This window comes from Varanus komodoensis, unplaced genomic scaffold (assembly GCF_004798865.1).
Source record: "Varanus komodoensis strain SLA01 unplaced genomic scaffold, ASM479886v1 scaffold13_3, whole genome shotgun sequence".
In the NCBI taxonomy this organism is placed as follows: Eukaryota; Metazoa; Chordata; class Lepidosauria; order Squamata; family Varanidae; genus Varanus; species Varanus komodoensis.
Window position 1 is genome coordinate 9,086,979 of NW_025335409.1, and position 22,341 is coordinate 9,109,319.

The following is a 22,341-nucleotide window of genomic DNA, read 5'->3' on the forward strand; positions in this document are numbered from 1 at the left end:
ATGGTTTGCGGGAGAAGGTTGTGCTTCCACAAAGTCTGCCTATATATCTGGCTGCCACCATCTCTGTATGTATGTTATCAAGCATGCACTTACATTAAAATACCTTCCATCAGTTAAAAAAGCACAGAAACATTGCTATTGATGCCAACATGTTTGTTTGTGGGCATGGCCACTGAAATATATACACATGTCCATGTCTGTACTTTGGAACAGGAGCAAAGATGTGATTAGGGATGTGCAAATGAATATGCAGAATCTTGGCATGAGAGGCTCTCCTATTCCCCATTCCCAGATTCCTAGGACTGCCAAGTAGCCATCTGGAAAAACCGACTTGACCTTTGACAATGCCTTGAAGACTGTGCAGCTGCTCGACCTCCCACATGTTCTTCCCTGCTCTATCAGCTCTCTTTCCTCTGCTTTCTCTATCTATTGACCAATTCTATGTAGCCACACCATGGACCAGAGGGAAAACTCCTTCCCACCCACTTTCAGGGCCCCTCCACTGTACTCTTAACTGGGCAGGGGAGGGAGTAGGAACCAGTGGGAAACCACCAGTGCCATCTGTGCTGTGGTTCAGACTGGAAAGGGGTATGCTCAAGCTTACCTGCTTTGTCTGCTTCCCTCTTCTTCCAGTACATTTTAAAAAATACAATACAGACATATCACAACAAAATAACCCCAAAACATTACTTAAAACGTTAACCTTACAATATCCGAATCTGTTCAAGGCTTGGCAAACCAGTACCATTTTATAGCATGTCTAAGGGTACCATGCTATGCAGGATTAGACAGAAAAACTTCCTACAACTCTCAGCATTCCCCAGCTGGGGGATGCTGTGAGATGCAAGCCTGTATTTTGCTTAAACATACATAGGGCTGCATGCTAAATGTCCAAAACCAAGATGGGATAGACTCAACCTGCTCTCCTCCAAGAGCAAGTTCAACAGTCAGGCTGTTGCTACAAAAAAGGTCCTGTCTCATAAAACTACCAAATTAGTCCTTTTTGATGGGGGACACACAACTGGACCTCTGATGAAGATTATAGTTTATGCGAAAGCAATTAGGACAATTGCAGACACAGAAAGATAAACAGGGAATGCCCAACAGTGGCACAATCTCCTCCTACATCTTTGGAATGATGGCAAGGGTGGGTTTCTGGGCTGAAATCTAGCAATGCTACAAACAGCTGAATATCTGAAGAAAAAAAACAGAGACTTGAACTTTATGCAATTAGCAATATTAGCAATGTTCATTGATAACAAATAATAGAAAACCTGGTTTAATTTAGAGAAATTCTGGCTTCTTATAGACCTGGACTTTCAATACCATTTTCAACCATACAGAAAAATGAAGCGCAAAGAATTTTACAATACTATTGATTAGGTCACTATCATTGTTTCTGCATTCAGTTCTGGTTTTACACATCCAGTTAATATTCTTCAGTGAAGGTTTAAGGTACCTGATTTTCATGGCATGGGCCTTGGCAATATTCAGTCAAGCTTTCAAGTGTTTGGTTCACCAGAGCTACATTCTTCTCATTGATGTACAAGCCCAAAAGTCCTAGCCCACCTGTAGTACTTCCGCAAATACAATCCAAAAACTGCAGTGTCTCACATACTAGGTTGTAGTTGGTCTTGTTGTTTTGATTTCTTAAGAAGTTCTGGGGGAAAAGATAGGGAAGTGATAAGTAAACATGCATATCATTAGACCAGGGATGGGTAGAAAGTAGATATCCAGATGTCTTGGACATCAGCTTCAAGCATTCCCAAATACTGGCCATGCTTGTAGAGGAGCTGGAAGTTGACATCCAAAACAGTTGGAGTCCTCCCTTCCCACTGCTCCTGTTAGTTCTATCTGTTCAATTAAGATATCATTCCAAACCAGGGTTCACTGAAGCTTAACTATTAACTATTTCATGTCTGAACTGCTTTAGTATGTACTAACTCTAACTTGGCTTGATGTCTGCATTGACAAACTATAGTTATGTCATTGCACCACCTCTAGAGAGCACTGAACAAGAGAGGCAAGAGGGAACTTATGAATTGATGCTACTTGCTGAGCACACGGAAACCAAAAGCAGGTTAAGCAGCTCTCAAACTGTGGTTTGTTGTACCACCAGAAGAGGGGTTCATGTGGTGTATTTGCCATGGGGAAATCATGGGTTTACATGTCTGAAGTGAGCCACTATTCAAACACTGAAATACTAAAACCAGGAATAAAAATAAACCATGCCTGCATAACCATAATAATTTCTAGGGCAGAAAACACAAATATCAAAATCATTTAAATAAAGTAGCTACATTTATGGAGAGACAGCCCTGACTGTTTTAAAGTTAAGTTGTTCTAAAGCCATCTCCCATGTTAATATAATGCATCACCTGTATGTTCACATCTAAAGACTTATATATGAAAAAAAGCTTTCTTTGCATCACTTTTAAAAATACCAATTGACTGAAATGTATATGCTCAACAAAGCCAGCACATTGCTACAGTCACTTTCAAGCTGATTGAAAGGTTCAATCAAGTTTATCTGGACTCTAATGCGACCTACAGCTGAGCAAAGGAGCTTTATCTATATGATGCTGATTTGCAGCCATAATAAGGAAGAAGGTTTCTCATTTGGTCTGGGACTGACTCAGCATAAGATAGCTTTACACGTTCATACATATGTTATTGCTGGATACTGAAATCCATTCACATGGTTTATCCCAAATTATTTTGGAATTTCAGTTTCCGTGAGATCAAGGAAAGAAGATCTGGGCTGTAAAAACACATAAAAGCTTGCTTTCCTCTACAAATCTTTGTCTGTAGTCTGGGACCCTACTCATCCAGAAAGGGTCCCACCCCACATGCTTGGCTTACTTTTATATGGCTGCTTCTTGGGGGAGGCTGGGACTCCTATGTCAGTGAAACTGGCCCATTGCAGAATATATGCTGAGCTTTACTGGAGTGATTCCTGGTGTTGCATTCTGTCCCCAAACTAGATCCAACCTCTTGGAGCACCACAGATTGTTCCTATAAAGCTGAGAATAAAAACTGCAAAGGATAAGGAGCCTCACTGGCACAGAAGTCAGCAGCCTCCCCTGTCGTGGTTAAAGCTAACAAACAGCCCATTCAGCTGCATACCTGGAGTTCCCGATTGTGATTTTCGCATAACAATTGAAGAAACCGCAGTATTGGTTGCATGATTACAATGGCAGGGCTCATAGTAATTTCTTCTGAGGATTTCTCATCTGCATTTCCTGCATCTGTTCCTGTACTCATGACATCGATTTCTGGATCCATTTCTCTGCGGTACACACAATAAGCTCTGGATGTTGCTGTAGAGGCTTCTGTTAATTGCCCTTTCATACCTTCTTTCAGATGCAGATTGGATTCTCTTACTACAGGGGAAATAATACATGCAAAATTAGAATAAAATATAGAATTTTGGAGGTGGGGGATTGATACAACAAAATATTTTCCAAACTAGGGGAGCTACCAATGAGTTGTGAGGTCAGGACCAACTCTAAAAGACTTTGATCAATAAATACATCTTGGCCCTAAACTGTTGGATGCTGTAAAGACTTTCTGGACCTTAAGTAACTACAGATTGTGTGAGCTCCGTATAAATATAGAGTGGTATCCAATGCTTTCACAGCATTAGAGGAAACCAATACCCATGCAACATCATTAGCACTTGTTAGGCAGAGAGAAAAGGTAGAAGTTTGCTGCTGAATTTCAGCAGCAATCTGCACTGCCAAACTTTGGTGGGAAGCTGCCACTTTTTTCCTTTCCCTATTACATGCAAACAGTATTTAGCTAGCACTGGTTTCTCCTAGCACTCTTATAGCACTGGATACTGCTAATTGCCTTTGGTTAGTTAGAATCTAAAGTCAGCCCTCAGAGATGTCTATGGTGCTTGTGGCTTCCTTGTGTATAATTAAGAAACCAAAACCTGTCTTGTAGCATCATAAAGACTAGAATGTACTACGGCAAAAGCTTTTGTGAACCATGCCTTTGTCTCTGGTCCATGAAAGCTTATACCATAATAAATGTATTAGTCTTTAAGATGCTATAAAGTCAAGTCTGTATTTGTGCATCTCTTTAAAGCCAGAAATTCTGACTTATTAAACTGCAAGTGAAAGAGCTGCATGCATGCTTCTGCATGTAGCCCTTTCAATCCTGCTGTTTTCCTGCATGCAGATGTGGGTGAACACAGCAGCATGGATAACTTAGCATGAAGTGTGAATCCAGGATTATGATTTATTGTGTTCATGAAGCTAGGATTGTAAGCCTATCTCAATGGGAACCTGTTCTGTTATTAAGGTCAGCAGAAGAGCTCTTTTGAAGGTACCCTTGCTTTCAGAGGCAATGATGTTGGGCATGCAAGAAAAGTATTTCTCCTGTGTTGCTCCTAAGCTCTTGAACACACTCTCACTGGACTTGGCTTTTACATTTCTTGTTATGGTTTTACATTTATTTTAAAAGCTCCATGATGTTCCTATCTGATTCTGTTTTTACTGGACTTATTGTAAACTGCTTTTACTTCTGTAATGTGGTCTAGAAATTAAAATAAATAAATAAATAAATAAAGTCAACTTGAAAATCTGTCTCAAAATAGTTTACTACTCTGCCTTTGTGTAAGCACAGTGAACTATAATCCTGGGTTCAGATGTCACAGTAAGGTATACATCATGATTTCATTTATTAATTCATGCAAAATGCAAAGTGGGGATGGAGAGTGCACATTGTGTTTTAATAAGCAATTATTCCTGGCTTGAACCGATATGCAAAGACATGCTTTTGCTATAAAAACTAACTTGCTTTACCCTCTAGAAAAATATACATTTTTTAAAAAGTCATAGACCAACAACCTATGAAATAAAACCCTTACAGGTCATGGTGGCTAACATGAATTTGGTTCAAGCTTATGGCATCATACATTGTACAGGATGGATCAAAAGTAGGTATACAGCACTGATTGGGTCATGTTTAGTCTCCATTAATGTTGCAGCATTCCTGGAACCTGGTCCCAATGCTGTGACACAAATTCCAGTTACCACCAATGTTGTGAAATGCTTGAGAGATGAACTCCTTCAGTTTGTTCACTGTGTAAGGTCCTCCATGACCCAATCAGTACTGTATACCTACTTTTAGCCCACCCTGTATAAAGACTATAGAAATGTGCACTCAAACTTAAGCAAGACACACAAAGAATTCAGTCATGACAGTCATGATGGCAACAAATACATGCACATGTGCACACAAGCATGCATGCACATGCAAACACACAAACAGGATATTTGCTTCACAGTATGGAAACTCCTCAGCTTTTGGGCCTGATCAAGGCAAAGCACTGCAGGTGCGAATTGCAAGAAATTCCCCACACACTGAAACCGAGATGCTAAGAAGGGTTGAAATCTAGACTTCTCCCCAGTGTGCTAGTTTTCCATGGGGGAAAGTATTCAGACATAGAACTCCTCACCTCCAATCAAAAGTGGTGCCAGTATTAAGGCCTGGTCTAGAAAAACACCTCAGGTGATAAAATTGTTCCTGGAGACCAGAGCTCAAATCTTGCTATATTGCCTGTCTGGTGGCAATGTAAGGGATTAGAGTTAAGACAACAGAAAGTAGGGCTTTTGAATAAATTATTTTGTTAATCATAGTTCTAGCTGTGCTTGACAACTTCCCTAAATTACCTTTTGGGGTCAAGACCCAGTTCAAAGTGCTGGCATTGCTTAATAAAGCCTTTAAACTATTTGGAACCAATGTGTCTGAAGCACTGCCTGTCCCCACATGAATAACCGGACTGGGGAATTCCCTCTCTGGGGAGGTTTGCATAGCCTCTTCTCAGGATGGCCATGTGTCCTAATTTACAGAGGACAACTATTCGTAAGTCTCAGAGAACGGTCCTCTATTTTGAAGGGCTGTCACTCCAGGTCTGATCAAGAACCCTGAGATGAGAAAGCAGGGGGACTTGCTTCTGTAAACAATTTGCACCTGGACAGCAAACTGAATTGCACTCTCCCCTACCATGTTAAGATATATTCTATGTCTATTTAAATTAGAGTCATTATTTCTCAATGTGCATCAATACAAATTGTATGTATATCCACATCATCTTTTGTCTTCCTTTTTGGTGACACCTTTCCTCATTTTTCCAGTGTGTAAGTGGCCACCCTATTTCTTCCATTCTTTCGACAGTAGGCAAAAATGATCTTTCTAAGAAATCCTGTTGGGGAGAAAAATTGCTTGTGTTGAATATTATTGTCTACATGCTGTTAGGATTTTTATTTCTTTTGTGCCTCATATTTATTTTTGTTCTTTTATTTCAGAGCTCAAGTTATGTTCTCAAGTGGATAGAAACTGGTGTAGTTTTATTGCACTTTTGCAATGTTTTAAATTGTGGTTGTGTTACCTTTTGGCAGGTCTGCCTGGACACCTGATAAATAAGAAAGAGGCATATAACAACTATATTTATTTTATGTTTTAATGTGTGTGTAGGAAATTTCACTGCCATTCTACCAAATGTAGAAGAGCCTTTTATCCAGTTTTTTTTCCAGGAAAATGTTTTTTGTATTGTTCCAAGTCTGCAGTAAAATCAGTACTGGTGATGAAACACATTCCTGGTTCTCTTTACCTCTTTTTTTGGGAACCGATATGGTCACATCATTGTCATCATCTTTCTTTTTGCTGCTCAGATCAATTGTGTTCACTGTAACTGTTGATCGGATTTCCTGCTGGGCTGTTTTCAGTCTATCATACAGAACTTTAAAAAACTTTTCAGATTTTTTCTGCTCATTCAGTTGCTGATAAAAGGAATACTAAAGTGGAAAAAGCAACAACAATGACATTTAGATATCAGCACTTCAGTAGCAGGGACATATTTGATATGATAACACCTGATGCATAAATACTACATTGCAGCCATGTGATCAGAGATGGAGAGGATGGCTACCTATGCCTTATTCCAGAAATGAAAAGAGCAGTGCCATAGCCCACATGATATTGCATCACATGTCTAAGATTCGCAAACCAAGCTCACCAAGAAGAATGTGCTTCTGGCCTCTGGTGACTACTAGCAAAATGTAAAACAATAAACTAATTATTTCTAATGGCTGCAAACAAAACAAATATTGTAAATGCCACACAGAATTTAAGAAAGACCCTTATACATCAAACCAAGGCCCATCTAGCCCAGCTTTCTATATCCCCCAGTAACTAGTCAGATGTGGGCATGTTCACAAGCCCATTAAGGTGATAGCCTTTCCCTGTTGCTTGCCCCTGGCCACTAGTGTTCAAAAGAATACTACCTCTAAACATGGAGGTTCTTCTTAGATACCATGGCTAATAACTATTGATAGATGTGTCCACCCAGAATTTGTGCATTCCTTACAAAACACCATCTAAATTCACAGACATCACTAGAGTTGTGGTAGTATATTAATTCCACATGGGAATGATGTGCCACATGAAGTCTTTTGTTACTGTTATTTTTGTTTTGGTCACTATAAATCTTATTGCCAATAAACTCCTTTGGATATCCTGAGTTCTAGTACTATAAAAAGGAGGGGGAGGAAAAAACTCAAACTCTCTGTCCACACTTTTCATAATTCTATAGACTAAATAGTGCTAAATGCTTTACCCTTTCTGTATAGCAAAGGTGCTCCCATGTTGTATTCATTTTAGATGTCCTTTTTTGTACATTTCTACTACTATGCTACCTGGATACAGTATTCTAGATCCCTTTTCGTGTTCAGTCCTTTTCCTAACAAGTTCAGCCCTGTGTTTGCCTTTTTCATTGCTTCAACTTGGAAATGTTCCTATACAAAGCTTTTATTCTAAATTTGTCAGTTATCTAAAGAACACAAGGTTCTTTAGATAAGTTGCAGGTTTCCAGCTTCACTTAGGCATCTGATCAGCACATCTGGTGACCTTCTTTACAGTTCTGCCAGTTTTGAGCAGATGCTGCCTATGCTTAACACCACTTTGTTGGTTTTTGGGACCCCACACTACAAACATATGAGCATGTTTTCAAGTTTAAGAAAAACATTTTTTTTAAAAAAAATAAGCTACTAAATTACGGGCAGTTCCAGGGTTACAACTGTAACCCACTTTCCAAGTTACAACGAGCTGCCATAAAACCTATTAATTTAAAAACTCACGTTAAAGGCCTACTGCAGGAAATTGTTATCATCATAGAGAGAGAAGTGGAAGGGGAGAGAAGGAAGGCCTCCAAAACATTACCATAGAGAGAGAGAGAAATTGAAAGGGAAGCGGGTCTTCCTGACTTGCTCATCTGGAGAGGGAAATCTCTCCCGCATTTCCTTGCTGTAAATTAGAGGCGCTGGTGAGTTTGGCAGGGGGTAGAAATATTCATGGTCTTTCCACTTTCATGGGGTCCTGTGCCCCTAATCCCCATGAATGTGGAGGTTCGACTATATGTGATCCGACTTACATACAAATTCAAAGATAAATTTCTGTTTTCTCAGGAATGGAACTCGTTTGTAACCCAGGGACTAACTGTAATGCTTAATCCAACAATCTTAAGCCTGATGGGAGGGGTGAAGAAGGAATCAATAAAGGAAGAATATATGTCAGAGGGGTAAAGGCAAAGGAAAGACAAACACAAGCCAAAAATATTATTCCTTAGGATGTTTCCCTCTTTAAATAGGTTTTCAGTACTAATTGATATATAAAAATAAAAAACAACACCAAGTTTGTACCTGAATTTGTGTGTTTCCACCTTCAAGCAATGCAATACCGAGCAAAATGGCTTCAGAGAAGATCCTGTCATTTTTGGTGCTAACTATGACATCTATGACAAGTTCTGATGCTCCTTCTTTATCCAGAAGGCACTGAATATCATGCATTGACACACCAGACTTATCTGAATCTTGTCCCGAAAATCCACCTAGAAAACAAAAACCAAAAGAGCCAATATTCAGATATGTTTAAAAATATATGCTTAATTCTGAGATAAAATCAACTCCAGCTAAGTATCGTTTCTTAATTTTCTCCCATTCAGTATTTGCCAATAATATTCATGGCTATACTGCTAAAAGATTATTTTAATAGAGCTCAGCTAAAACAGTTGAGGGGGAAAGCAGGGCCATTCCACCAGCCTTTACTGTTTTAATATTAAACAAATAGTAAGTATTTTAATTTATTTTAATATTTACTATTTTATTTTAATAGTAACATAATCAAGAAGCTCTTACCTAAGTCAGGGCTCAACTTTGAAACACATGAGGTAGATAGTAAAAGAGGATAGAGAGTGGGAGAGAGAGAAGAGGAGGAGGAGGAGGAGGTGGGGGGGATCACTCAGCATGTGCACAATGCTCTGCTCAAAAGGAACTGCTTTCCATCTTATGTGGTTCCTTTAAAAAAAGTCCCTGTGCTCAACCTATCAGCTTTACATTTACAAAGCAAGAGAGTATTTTCAAGGTCTAATAACAATTTTAGCCATTAACTAAACTGGATTCAGTGTTCCGGAATAATCATCTTTGGAATGGGACCAAAGTTGTATAGTAGAGCCTGTGCTTTACACAAAGATGGTCCCAGATATGTAAAACACTGCCAAACTTTTGTGTAAACAAAGCTGGCCTAGATGGATAAATTCTTATGGTCCAATTCCCCTTAAGAACACCAGAAGGTCTTGTATGATCGTTTCATCTGAGATTCTTTGCAAGAATCCCAGGAACCATGAATTTTTATCAGTGGTCCATCAAGGGATGATTGCATACCTTCTGCCCAGCCCTGTCCTATCCTCCATGCTCAATAGCTACAGCAAGCCTCCATACTTTTAATATTTTTAACAATAATACAGTGCAAAAGGCACAGCCTATTGGATGCAGAATTCAGCTTACTTGAGATATCAACTTTCAGCTGTTAAAATGTAAGCATAACTGAGGAAAAAAATCAGTGGAACTTAAGCTAATCACACTACCTTGCTGCATTATGCTGCAAGTTTCTAGCCCTCATTACTTTCCACAGAGGTCTGAAGGTGTTTAAGGTATGCCAGGTAGTATTTTATAATACAGAGGAATGATTGTATTAAGGTCTCACAAAAACCACCTGGCCCTACTCTTGACTAAAAAAAGAAGTTAAGCTAAATGATTTTTTAAAGAATGCAAGTTGGTTTAACATGCATAATTTATACAGGTCATAGAATTTAACTTTGTCTTTGTGTAGAAATATTGTAATTATCCCATGAATGCATTTATTTAATGTATTCATACATTTAAATAATACATTTAAGCCACAATCTAGCACAGAGTTGAATAAACACACCAACTAGAATCAATATGCTTAAACTCACTAACTCTGTTATTATAGAATGCATACAGACAGTCCTGGGTAAACCTTTCAAGTCAAAGATACTAGCATGGTCTAGCAAAAGGTAAGCATTTAGAGGCTGCAAAATTTACAGTAGTAAATTCTGGAAGCAAATATATTTCCAAATAAATATATTTCCAAATATATATATATATATATATATATATATTTGGAAATATAATGACCTGTATAAATTATGCATGCTAAACCAACTTGCAATAGGAGAATTACTCTCTCCCATGGAAATTGATGCGAATATGTTTTGCTCTTCAGGTTACATTTTCCTCTGCCTGATACATATCCAGATATGCCTTATTAAAAAGAAGAGTAGTATTTGTTTCAAATCATGCCTTTGAAGCATAGTAACTATTTACCTCCTCCTTGTGGGGCTTTGCCATAGTTACTGGAGAGTGGGCCATTGATGACACTTCCGTAATCACCTTTAAAATAGCGATTGAGAAGGATTTTCCTCAGGTTACTGCCCTTGAATAGAAAGATAAACATAATATGAAAAATCACCCTTTCAGTCAATAACCTTGTGGGTAAATTCATATTCTTATCCCTTTTCTTTTCAGAAGCCACAGGAAAATATATATATACGCTCTACCTTAATGGAGGACACATCTCTGTGTCACTGGGCAGCTGCAGGGCTCACTGCCAACAGGGGAAGGGGATGAGGAAGAGGAAGAGAAAGAGGAGGAGCTATTGCTGCTTGCCCTCTTTCTGCCCCTCCACCAAACTCAAATTTAGCCTATGGCTGGGGCAGTTCTTCCTTCTCCTCTTGTACACATGCAGGGGGCAGATGCAACATTTCAATGAATATATTTATGTGTACCTACCTTATGAACAGCTATGTGACTGTCATACTTAGTTTTGTGATCTATGTGAGCTGTGATATTTGGAGCCCATTATTTTACTCATGGAAACTGTGATTAAAATTCAAAACTAGCAAATGTGCACTGGCATGTTTTTGTCTGCATAAGTGTGTTTATACTCATATATTCATTTAAAATAGGTTTAAATATTAAACCATTAAAAATGGGGGACAAGGGTCTTATGAAGCAATTTGGACATACCCTCTGATACTTGCCATATATAGTATGAGGATCTGCAATTTGGGCAAGGGGATAGTTCCTTTGGAGATACACTGCTTTGGAGATAATTCTTGGATCCCAGTGGAAGCTAACTGGAATTCTGAGTTACACAAAATTCCAAGCAAGGCCATCCCAGCTCAGAATAATTAAATGAACAGATGATCTACCATAAGCTCCTATTCTAAGCCAAAGATGATGATGATTCATCTGTGCTGGAATGTTCACATGACCACAGGGTGTGTCAGACAGGGGTGCATCAAATGGACTTGCTGAGAAAAAGCCCCATCATATGCAACGGTAAATCATTCCCAGGGGAAACACCCACCCCAGCAGTTCCATGAAATCATCATTCCTGTTATGACTCCCTACTTTTTCTGAGGAACAGCTTCTGCTATTAAATTTAGCACACTAGCACAATGGAATTTCAGATGTACCATAATTATTAATGAATTACAGAAAATACGGGTATCATCTAAAAGTCTGAAAGCCTATTGCAAGCCCTGAAAGATTATTTCCACTATGTCATATATCACATTGTAGGTAGGACTTATAGCAACTGAATGTCAAATTATGATCACCATGCACATAAATGGCATAATTTGAAAACATTCCACCATCAGTCCAAAGGAACATGTGTCATACTGCTGGGGCACCATAAGCTTGCTCCAGGTTTTTGAAGACTCTCAGGAAAGGCATGCTCCATGGGACCTTTGCCTGAGTGAGCCCACCTTTTCACTGCCATTGTCACCAGCAGCTATGGCTCCCCATTCCCCTTCACATCACTGCTACCACCAGCTTGCTTGACTGACAGCGCAAACTGGAAGAACTATCTATTGTACCACCTTCTCTCCACTGCCATTGTCTGAGCCAAGGCCAGAAGCAGGTGAACAAGCCGGCTGCAATGGCAAAGAGGAAGAGCGAGTCCAGGAGGCTCTTATCAATGGGTCTCTCTTGGGGTTCAGACTCTTGACAAGTTCCTAACCATACCTATCTCTGAAGCTGGCTCTGCCATGAACAGAGCCTTTTCATAAACATCATCTCCCATTGTTTGGCTGTTTGGCAATGAAAAATCTAGCATCTCCTGTAATTCCTCCTCCAAATAAGAGTGCTAAAAGTAAAGGTCATTTTTGCTTGTTGGTCCCCATCCAGTTGTGGACTACACAAGCATGCAGTTCCCCTAGCAGTTTGAGATGTGACTAACCATCAACAACAGTATACAAAATATCACAGAACTTCATGATCAGGGACACTTAGAAATTCTTCCTTAAAGTACCACACTAACTTAGAACTGACCTGGACTCAAAATGCCAATATCAAGATACACTTGATATTGTACACTTTTGGCTGAATTAAACTTTCCTCCTTATCCCCTGTGAAATAGGGTATTGGGGCAAAATAGATTGTAGATTGACATTGTCTGTATTATACTTTAATACTGTATTATGCTACACTACAGCTTTTTTGTCCCACAGACAGCAATATTCTAAGCCCCCAACAACTTAGTATTTGTAGACTTGGGGAAGTCAAAGATATTTTTTATGTTCTTTTAATGCCCATTTTTAATCACTTTCAGGGATGAGGCCATCTCCCTCAACTTTTAGCAAGAAAACCATATAGCAGCCCTGCTGAAAAGAAAGCAATTAATACTCATATTTTACAGGGAAAACCCTGAGGCTAAGAGATAAGTGATTAGCACAAAAGCAGCCAGAACAGAATGGTGAGGGGGTTTTTCAAACTTATAATTTTACTTGCTATTGTTCAACTACTGGGAGTCAGAAACCCTTGCCAATCTATTGTAAATCAGCTAGCGATTTACCAGAAGTTTCCAATCTTCTATCCCTCCCTGTTTCAATTTAAGGGAAATCTGTCCACAACAATCAATCTTCCCAGGAAAGTGCACATCTGCCATGGAACTGCTTCACTGTACAGATAATTCCGTGGAATGTGTTCTCAGCTGCATGTTTCATGAGGGCTACTGGGCAGGCCTTGGTAGCTTCGTGCAAGAACAGGCACTGCACCCCAGAACATTCCCACTACATCTGTTGCATGCTTTAAAATGACACTGGTTGTAGTGGGCGATCATGGAAGCTTGACATCATGACTAAACTTTTCATTAAAGAACATCTGAGAAGGTTCTAAGAAACTCCAGAGTTCCCTGCACACAAGCTGAAAGCCAGTAAGCTATGGTTAAACACATTAATGACAATATTAAGCGAAAGCAAGCATGCGCTGTGGCAAGATGTTCATCTGAATACTTTTTTCACATTTAAGTACATAAACTCTCCCCACCCAATAGTCACAGTGGATGGAATGACTTCTATAGCTCTTAACTGCATATGAGTTGTATGGAAAGAAATAGCGCCTCAGCTGACTCTCAGTTCTTATGTAATGACAGTAGAAGACATAGTATGGCTTTGAAAAGACAGCATAACAGTTCTATTGTTACCATTAATACCATTCTTTAGTCCTTAACAATAGTTAGAAGGGGATAAGAACAAAGGTCCAGGGAAACAACAGTAATTTATGAGCATTCTAAATAAGATCTGATTGATCCAACGAGACTAATATTTCTAAATGAAAAATAAGCATTCTGGTTAAAACAAGGAAGTGTAAACAAAACTGGATTTCTTTCATCGTTACATTATTCTAGCTGCTTGGAGGGGGTGGGAGATGCACTTCCCAGTCCAGTAAGCACACATTCCTCACAAGTCTATGTGTTTGTCTGAGAGAAGATGAGAGAATGAGAGAGCAATCTCAGGTAAGGTTTACAAAAACTTACAATTTGTTTGCACCCCAAAAGAAGAATCAAATCATGAAAAAAGAATACAAAAGAGGATAGCAATTTGTATATAATTTGCATATACAGTCACATTTAGTATGTAGTCAAATTTAGAAATAATTGTTAAGTTTTATCAAAAGAGTACATTTCCTCCGAGTGGCAAAGATTGTGACCAAGTGTCTTCTATGACTGCTCAGACTGATGTCTAGGTACTGTTGATGGACAGCATCAAGATGCATCTCTTCTGATGCTTCATCTTTAAGCCAGACCTAGTCTGGACAGCCCTTCAAACAGAAGATGCCTTCAAAACAGAAAGCAACCCTCAAACAGAGGACTGTCCACTGTAAAAAAGGACACAGGGCCACTGTAATTTGCAGGACTATTTCACCTACAGTAGCAAGATGCTCTTAAAACCCTAAGACAGAAATGAACATTGTCGCAACAATATGTTTCCTCTCCCACAATTCCTATGAAATCTGAGCATGTGTGAATGCAGTCGTATACATGTCTTCTTCTATTCTTGCTGCTCCCTATCAAGGACCATGTGGCTTGGGTAACAGTCTGAAGCTGGAATGGAGCATGGTGAGAGATCATGTAGGGTTTTTGCTGAACCCTTTTTGGCAGGCTCTTGCTATACATAAGAAGGAGCCTGGCTTTCTGACAGTCCCTGCTATACTTAGGCCTCTAGCTTCTAGTTATTCGACATCTTTCCAGCTTAGATTTGGACAGAGCTGGCCATAGTCTGATTGAGTTGCTCTCTTCCCTTCTCTTCCTCTATTCTCTCCCCCAAATGCCAAAACTTTTAATTGTTGACTCTATTAGATAAGAGTATGTCCCTTTTAAATTTTGTTCTGTTACAAGCCATGCACATTGATAAAATGATAAATTATGTTGCATATAGTTCCAGCCCCAAACAGATGGACGAAGTCACACACAGAACAGCACAGAGTGTGCATCCAGCCCACCTCTGTTGGAGATAGGTTTTGCCTAAATAGCAGTGCCGCCCACCCACGTGTGCTTACAGCTATCATACACAAGTTCAAAAATACACACAAGATTTTCCAGCAGCTTTTTGTGCAGAAATGGGCCACCCACACAACTCAGCTGTTTCTCATTAAATAGGGATGCCCCAAGCTGCAAACCCACAGATGTTCCACTCCCCTACAAGTATGATGCTACTCCCACTTGTATTTCCAATGCTCAGAAATGCTCCATGAAAAGCCTAGGTTTACTGAGAAAGTATGAAGCAAATTGCTTGTTGTAAAAAACAACAACATCCAAACAGATCTGATCCTTTCTCTCCAATTCTCAATATACCCTTTAAAAACATTTTTAAACAAATCTTTCATTTTATCTTGGCTTATAAAACTGAAAACTGCTTTTACAGATAGTGTGTTGGTACTGCATCTTCATTGACATATGAACAAGAGAAAAGCCCTGCTGGATCAAACCCTGAGACCATCTAGTTCAGGGTAGGGAATGTCTGTCAGTCTAAGGGCCAAACTCAATTTCAGAGAAACTCTCAGGAGCTGCCTTCAGGTGATGAGTGAGGCTGAAGATAAAGTAGGTGAGAAAAGGTAAAGGGGAGGGGCAAAAATACCATAATTTTGTAGCTTAATTTTCTTACTACCAGTAACTAAGCCTTAGGAGAGGCATTTTAACCTCTGAATGGGAAAAAAAACTGAACAAAATTCAGGAAACCACTAAATGATTGGTGGATAAGAGAAGATGTAGCCATTTTGGGGACCCTAGAAGGCTGAATTGGGACCCCAGCTTGTTGCCTCTGGGAAATCCACAAGCACTGTTGAGTGAGGGGATGGGCAATTTGTGGTCCTCCCAGTGTTTTGGCCTACACCTCTAATCAGCCCTGGCCAGCAGACCCTATGGTGAGGAGCTGTAGGCCCTAACCCTAACACGCACAACCCAGGTCTAAAGGCAGTAGCGTTCTCCCTGTGTTTACCACCACTTTTGGCATCACATGACAGGGCAAATGCATCCTTCTATCAGCTTTTTCGACATCATCCCTATTTTGTAAATCTCTTTTGCAATCTTTTATTATCCATCTGATTGAATGCTTGTAAGTTCTGAATGATCTTGGACATGCTGCCAATGATACATGTATATTAATTTTAAAAGCTGAACTGTATCACCAAAACCAGAAATGGGTGGGGGTCAGTAAGCTTTAAGTGGTCAGAAAGCATGGTGTGAGTACCATGCTTAGCTAAATCTCCTACTGTGTTATTAGCAGAAGCAGAATTTTTATGCACTGGAAGAAATTAGGTGACATTAGCAACCTGTGCTAGGGAATGAAAGTGCTCTGCTCTGACTCTCCAGATGGCATAATAAACAGGAGGCCAATTCTCTTCAGATCAGAGAAAAAATCACTCATGTTAGTCTACTTTAAACTTTGTGTAGAAAATAACAATAAGAACAACAACTATTATTATTATTATTTATCTATGCTACCCCATAGCCAAAGCTTTCTGGGTGGTTTACAACAATTTGGAGAGTTTTCTAAATAAAATTATAGCTGATTACAATATGCTAACTTTCAGATGGGAAGCACAGAATGTTTTTTACTAGCGGTATCAGTTCTTTATGATCTACACTTGAAAGGTATATGCTTAAAGACATTTTGACAAGCAAGCTACTAGCTATTAATATTACATTAGATATGTGTGTAAGTGTAGGGGGAGAGAAACAGAAACTGATGCATAGACAGTAGCCAATATGGAGCATGATGCAAACATTATAGCTTATTATCTATTAATATAGCCTAGTCTGTATTTCCTGAAACATAATGACAGCTTAAATTAGGGTTAGGAACTAGCAGTCTCCAGGTTTTATCTGGCTTTAGGAAGGCCCTCAGGTGACTAAGCAACAAAAATGATTTTAATTTCTTGTCCAGATGCCTCTTTTCAGGTGGAGCTTTATCCTGGCAGGACTCAGCCACCTTAATCATGGTTGATAGCCAAATAAAACAAATCCCACAGAATGTAATTTATAGCTAACAAATGCTAAACTAAGAGACAAACCTTAAATGTGCAGGCTCAAGCTTTAGCAAATTGCCACAATAAGGGATTGCCTCTTCATACGAGTCGTATGTTTTGAAAAGTACCCATTTGTTTTCATTGACTTCACTTTGCTTCCATAATAAACATATTTTGGACTTTCATAGTTTTGTGTCTCTTGTGTACTTCTAGTGTCATGCCAGTTCAATCCATCTCAGTTCTAGGTTGTAGTGCAACAAAAAGTCAAAAAGTCAAAGGGTGTGTGTGTAAATACTTCAGCAAGGCACTGTAACTTGTTTTAGAAAACCTATTCTGAATCTTCAAACCATTTCATTTCGTGCTTACAGCCCTCCTGTGTTTTCCCTGCTGCTTCTTTTTCTTACCATGGAAAATGTGTTAAGTAAGACAAGACATAACCATTCCACAATTGTTTCTGAAAGAAGCTGTAAGCACACGCAGTTAGACCCATACAGAGGTGAAACAATGCTAGTTATCCATGTACGGTGCTGCCTAGTGCACCACATTTCCCCTAAGACTGATGATAACTTCTTAAACTAAGTAAGTTTATTAGAGTGAGCCAGTGCGGTGTGGTGGTTTGAATGTTGGACTGGGGTTGAGGAGAGTTGGATTCTGATACCCACACAGCCGTAAAGCTTCTTGGGCAGCTTCGGATCACTTGCTGACTCTCAGGCTAACCTACCTCACAGGTTGTTGTGAGGATAAAATGGAGAGGATGAGGACTCTGTAAGCCACTCTAGGTTCCTTGGAAGAGGAAGAAGGGTGGGGTATAAATGTTGTAATAATAGCAGTAGCAGCAGTAGGAATAATAACCCTAACCCTTAAAAAATTGCCTATTTGGTAAGTGTACTCTCCAGCTTCATGTATGGAATTACTGTGCCATGTGGATCTTCAGGTCTTACAGCCTGTCTGGGAATGCTGGGGGTTTTCTTTCCGTATCTGGACAGCACCCCAGGAAGGAAGGAGCTACAGCATTTCTCAGGGATGTCTGCTGAACAGGAGTCTTGCTATCTACCATAGTTTATATGCTTTGGCATAAGCTTCTGAGGTGTACTGAAGTGGCCCCTGCTTCCATGAGCTATGTCTATTTCTTGTGAACAGCTGCTGGTAGAAGTACAGGCAATCCCCAGGTAACGAACAAGTTCAATTCTTGAGAAAATGGAAATTCTTCTTTAAGCTGACTTTGTATGTAAGTCAAATCAGGTGTAATCGGTCCTCCATATTTGCAGGGGTTAGGGGAGCAGGACCCCATGAAAGTGGAAAAATCGTGAATATCTCTAACCCCTGCCCAGCTCACCAGTGCCTCCTCTTTGCAGCAAGGAAATGCCAGAGAGATTTCCCTCTCTGGATGGGTGGAGCAGGAAGGCATGCTTTGAACACCTCCCTTCTCTCCTTTCACTTCCTCTCTTGTTATGATGATGCTTTGGAGGCTTCCTCTCTCTCCTTTTGCTTCCTTTCTTTCTAGGGTGATGATGATTTTCTGCAGTGATTTTTTAAAATTAACAGGCTTTATAGCAGTTTCTTTGTAAGGACAGGTTGTTCATAAGTACAGGTCGCTGTAAGTATGTTCATAACTTGGGGACTACCAAGTAGATTAAGAGTTTTCTTTGTCCTTAAATCATTCTTCTTTCATTCAAATCTTTTACTCAGAAATTATTCCTTACTCTTCTCTTGTTCCGAAATGAAGGTCATATTTCTTAAATGCAACATTTGAAATAAAACATTGACTGGTGATAGTGAACAGGCTCTGATTTTTGAATAGTGGAGATCTAACACTAACAGTGCATTAGTGATTTTTGTAATGTGAAGTTCTCTGTCTATGATTGGAATATGGCTGCACAAGAGCTATGTTGGCAATTGCTCAGGCTTCAGATGTTGCCTTGGACAGAAAAATGCAGAGACCTGAGCTGCCCATTAAATGGGAAACTGTGTATGTCATGTTGGACTGGGCTCCTTGTTAAGAGCGTCTGATGTTCAAGTCACAGTAAATTGAGTCTGTGTCCAAGAATGTATGAGCCCAGACCCTGAGTAGGAAGGCAGACCAGGCTCCACATATAGGCAAGATGGTTGTCATGGATACGTCAATGGTTTAGGAGTATAAACCAAGTTTTACAAGCAATGCCGTGGCATTAAAGTTCAAGCCTAATGGACACATTGCAAAAAGAAGGGTGAACTATTGTGACTTGTTTTCTGATCTACGGATAGTCAATGCAAACCAGAGTCACATAATAAAAAAGAACAACAAGAGAACAACTTCTGTGGTGCTCAGCTGGGTAAGTATCCTGGGAGGTATAATGTCAATATCTGGGGGATATAATAAGAACTGCAGATACGAGGTGAAGAAAACTATGTCTTGAAAACATTAGCTTATGCACAACTAACACTCAGTTCCTACAACCAAGGTGCCCAGATTATAATTCCCCAGATGTTCAGGAATGACTCCCAAGGAGGGACAATTCTTTTCACCTTGGCTTCCCATGTGTGGTTAGAGCAAGAGAACATACAAGAAGAAAGAAAAAAAAGCAAGTGATAGGGAAGGGATAAAAAAAATAATCCTGGAGGTGTGTATACTACAGCTTGAACCAGTGATGTGTCCATAGTCTTTTAATAAAGTACATTTTTCAGGCAAAGTGGATTGGCAGAATTCAGGAAGGATGGATTGGAGGCACAGACTGGGGTCCTAATCCAGCCTTCTTGGGATTCAATATGGCCTTACAGGGTTCTTCAGATGCATTCATACCCTTTCCCCCAATTCTTTGGTGGACTTTCAGTTTTCACACAGTTTAGCCCCCTTTTGAAATACTTAAGTGCCTCTCTTAAGGATTAGTTACTAGTAGTAAGAGATGCTGCTGCTGCTTTTGTTGTTATTCTACATTTATACTTTGCTTTTCCTCTCTTGCAAACAAGCCAAAGTTCTCCTCCTTTCCATTTAATCCTTGTAATAGCCCTGTGAGGTAGGTTAGGCTGGGTGGTTGTGACTGGCCTAAAGTCACCCATCTAGTTTGATGGTTGAGTGGGGACTAGAACCCAGATTTCTAAAGTTCTAGTGCAGCACTCTTAAACTACACCTCACTAACCTGAAGCTAAAATATGACAATATATTTTGTCTTCTGTATTTTTGGCTTCATTGTTTTTGTCTGGAATGCACTTCCTCAGAGCTTCTCCAAAATTGTATCTAGCACTTGGGCTAAAAGATGTTTCCCACTCCCAAAGTAAAGGAACATGGAGGACTGTGTACAGTGGCAAGGGAGGTCTCCAGCCAAGTTCTGGGATATCGGGATATTTAGTTACTACCTTTGCGTCTTGACTTCTTGCCCCCCTCTTGAAACAGATAACCAGAACTGTGATCCTTTAGCTTTTAGGTTCTGCTGCTGAAACTTGCTACCTGACTGCAGCATACCTTGCCATGTTGTTTCTGGCACACTAGACTGATCATTGGCATCCCCATGGGCCTACAGACCTGAATGACTGGGGTTCTATCTAGGCCCCACATTAAGTTGCCTTTAAAAAAGGAGACTTATCCCAAGTTTTATAGCCCAGTAAAACATTAAAAAACCAGTACACTCTAACCCCACTGCATGTGGACTTTCAAGCCTCCATGACCAAAACTAAGTTTTTTTGCGAGTATATTTTGGAAAGACTTTTGATGTAAGAGCTGCTATACTGTAACTCCTTCTCATCTTTCAAGTGTTGTTACAATAGATTAGCTATTGCCAGTAGCAGTAGCTTGCTGCACAGTTGGGAACACTGCTGTGGGAATCAGCCATAAGAGCAGCCCATACCCTTGACCTCGAGCCCTCAAAGTCACCATCACAAGGGCATGGGAAGGGCACATGTTGTAATGTGAGAAGCCATTAGCATTAGTAAGCTTAGCAAAGTTGTTCACAAGTGTACAGACCATAACTCCTAGGCAGGAACTACATGGGGCAGAAAGAAAGAACAGTAAATTTATGTTTCAAGCCAGTGAGTCCAAATGTGTCAGTGAATCAGCTCCACAGTAGAGGATGTGGATTAATTTGATTATTCAAAGAAATATCCCATCAGAGGTCAAGGAATCATAATAGCAGGTTTCAACCACTTTATCAGATGCCAATATAGTAACAGGGTGGACTGTTCTGATCAAGTGACTATTTCTCAAACAAATCTGCCTTACAGCTTTGTTGTACAGAAAAAAAATTCTGAACTCCCCAACATGGTACAATGGTAGAAAACATATTTTAAAAGTGTTTTCTCACCAGGAAACCAAATTAAGAAAAATACAAGACTCCCCAAGGGCCCCCCAATAGTCCCTGGTCAGCTGATCTTAAAATGGCCACCTAGTTTGCAGAGATCCTGTGGCAGGTGAAGGAGCAGCTGATATAGTGCTTGGGGGGTCCTCTCTACTTTCCTTCCTGCAAGAAGACAGCAGCTGGTCTTCAAAATGGCCACTGAGAGATAGAGGAAATAAGTGGGCCAACTGGAACAGAACTTTTAATGAAGTTTGCAGATGCATTCTTTCCTGCTGCAGGCAATCTGCTCCAGATACATTATTTTTCCTGACCTCTGGAATATATTTATTTATTTAAAACATTTCTATGCCGCACCCATCGCAACAAAGCCTCGGGATGGCTCACAAAAAATACATAAAAACATACATAAATAATAATAATATAATAATTTAAAAGGAAAAAATATTTAAAAACCCCCGGTGCATTCTCAGCTAATTTTAAAATCCTAATAAATTCAATAATTTAGCAATTAAAATAAGTTTTAAATACAAAGGTCTTAGCCTGGCGCCGAAAAACAAATAAAGACGGCGCCAGGCGGACCTCTCTGGGGAGCGCATTCCATAGATATAAAAGACATACTGCAAAAGAGAGGTCTAAAGGCAAAAAGCCACACACAAGTACAGCAGATTATGAAAAATACCACCACCACAGAGCTATTAAGAAAAATCTTTTCAAAAACTTAATGCTTGCAATTTCATTAGCATGCCCTTTAATAGAAGTTTGTTGAACAAGCTTTTTTTAAAGGATGATCTTCATGGCAAAGGGAAAAATTAATCCTTCTGACTATGTCTTAATTCAGTGTGAAAGGAAATGGATTCTCTTTAAAACCCTGCACAGAGCCAAGAGATTGC

The 22,341-nt window shown here is 39.7% G+C and overlaps 1 protein-coding gene across 6 annotated transcripts in view; it reads right to left on the minus strand.

The window, feature by feature from the left end:
* ITPR2 (inositol 1,4,5-trisphosphate receptor type 2) overlaps nt 1-22,341 on the minus strand; it is a 257,101-nt gene that overhangs the window by 52,162 nt on the left and 182,598 nt on the right. For all 6 annotated transcript variants that reach the window (XM_044423128.1, XM_044423126.1, XM_044423130.1 and 3 more), the window contains 5 exons: nt 10,695-10,803; nt 8,709-8,896; nt 6,623-6,806; nt 3,127-3,383; nt 1,460-1,660 (listed from right to left, as the gene is read on the minus strand). In XM_044423128.1, coding sequence (XP_044279063.1) covers nt 1,460-1,660; nt 3,127-3,383; nt 6,623-6,806; nt 8,709-8,896; nt 10,695-10,803 — 939 coding nt within the window. The remainder of the gene's footprint in view (nt 1-1,459; nt 1,661-3,126; nt 3,384-6,622; nt 6,807-8,708; nt 8,897-10,694; nt 10,804-22,341) is intronic.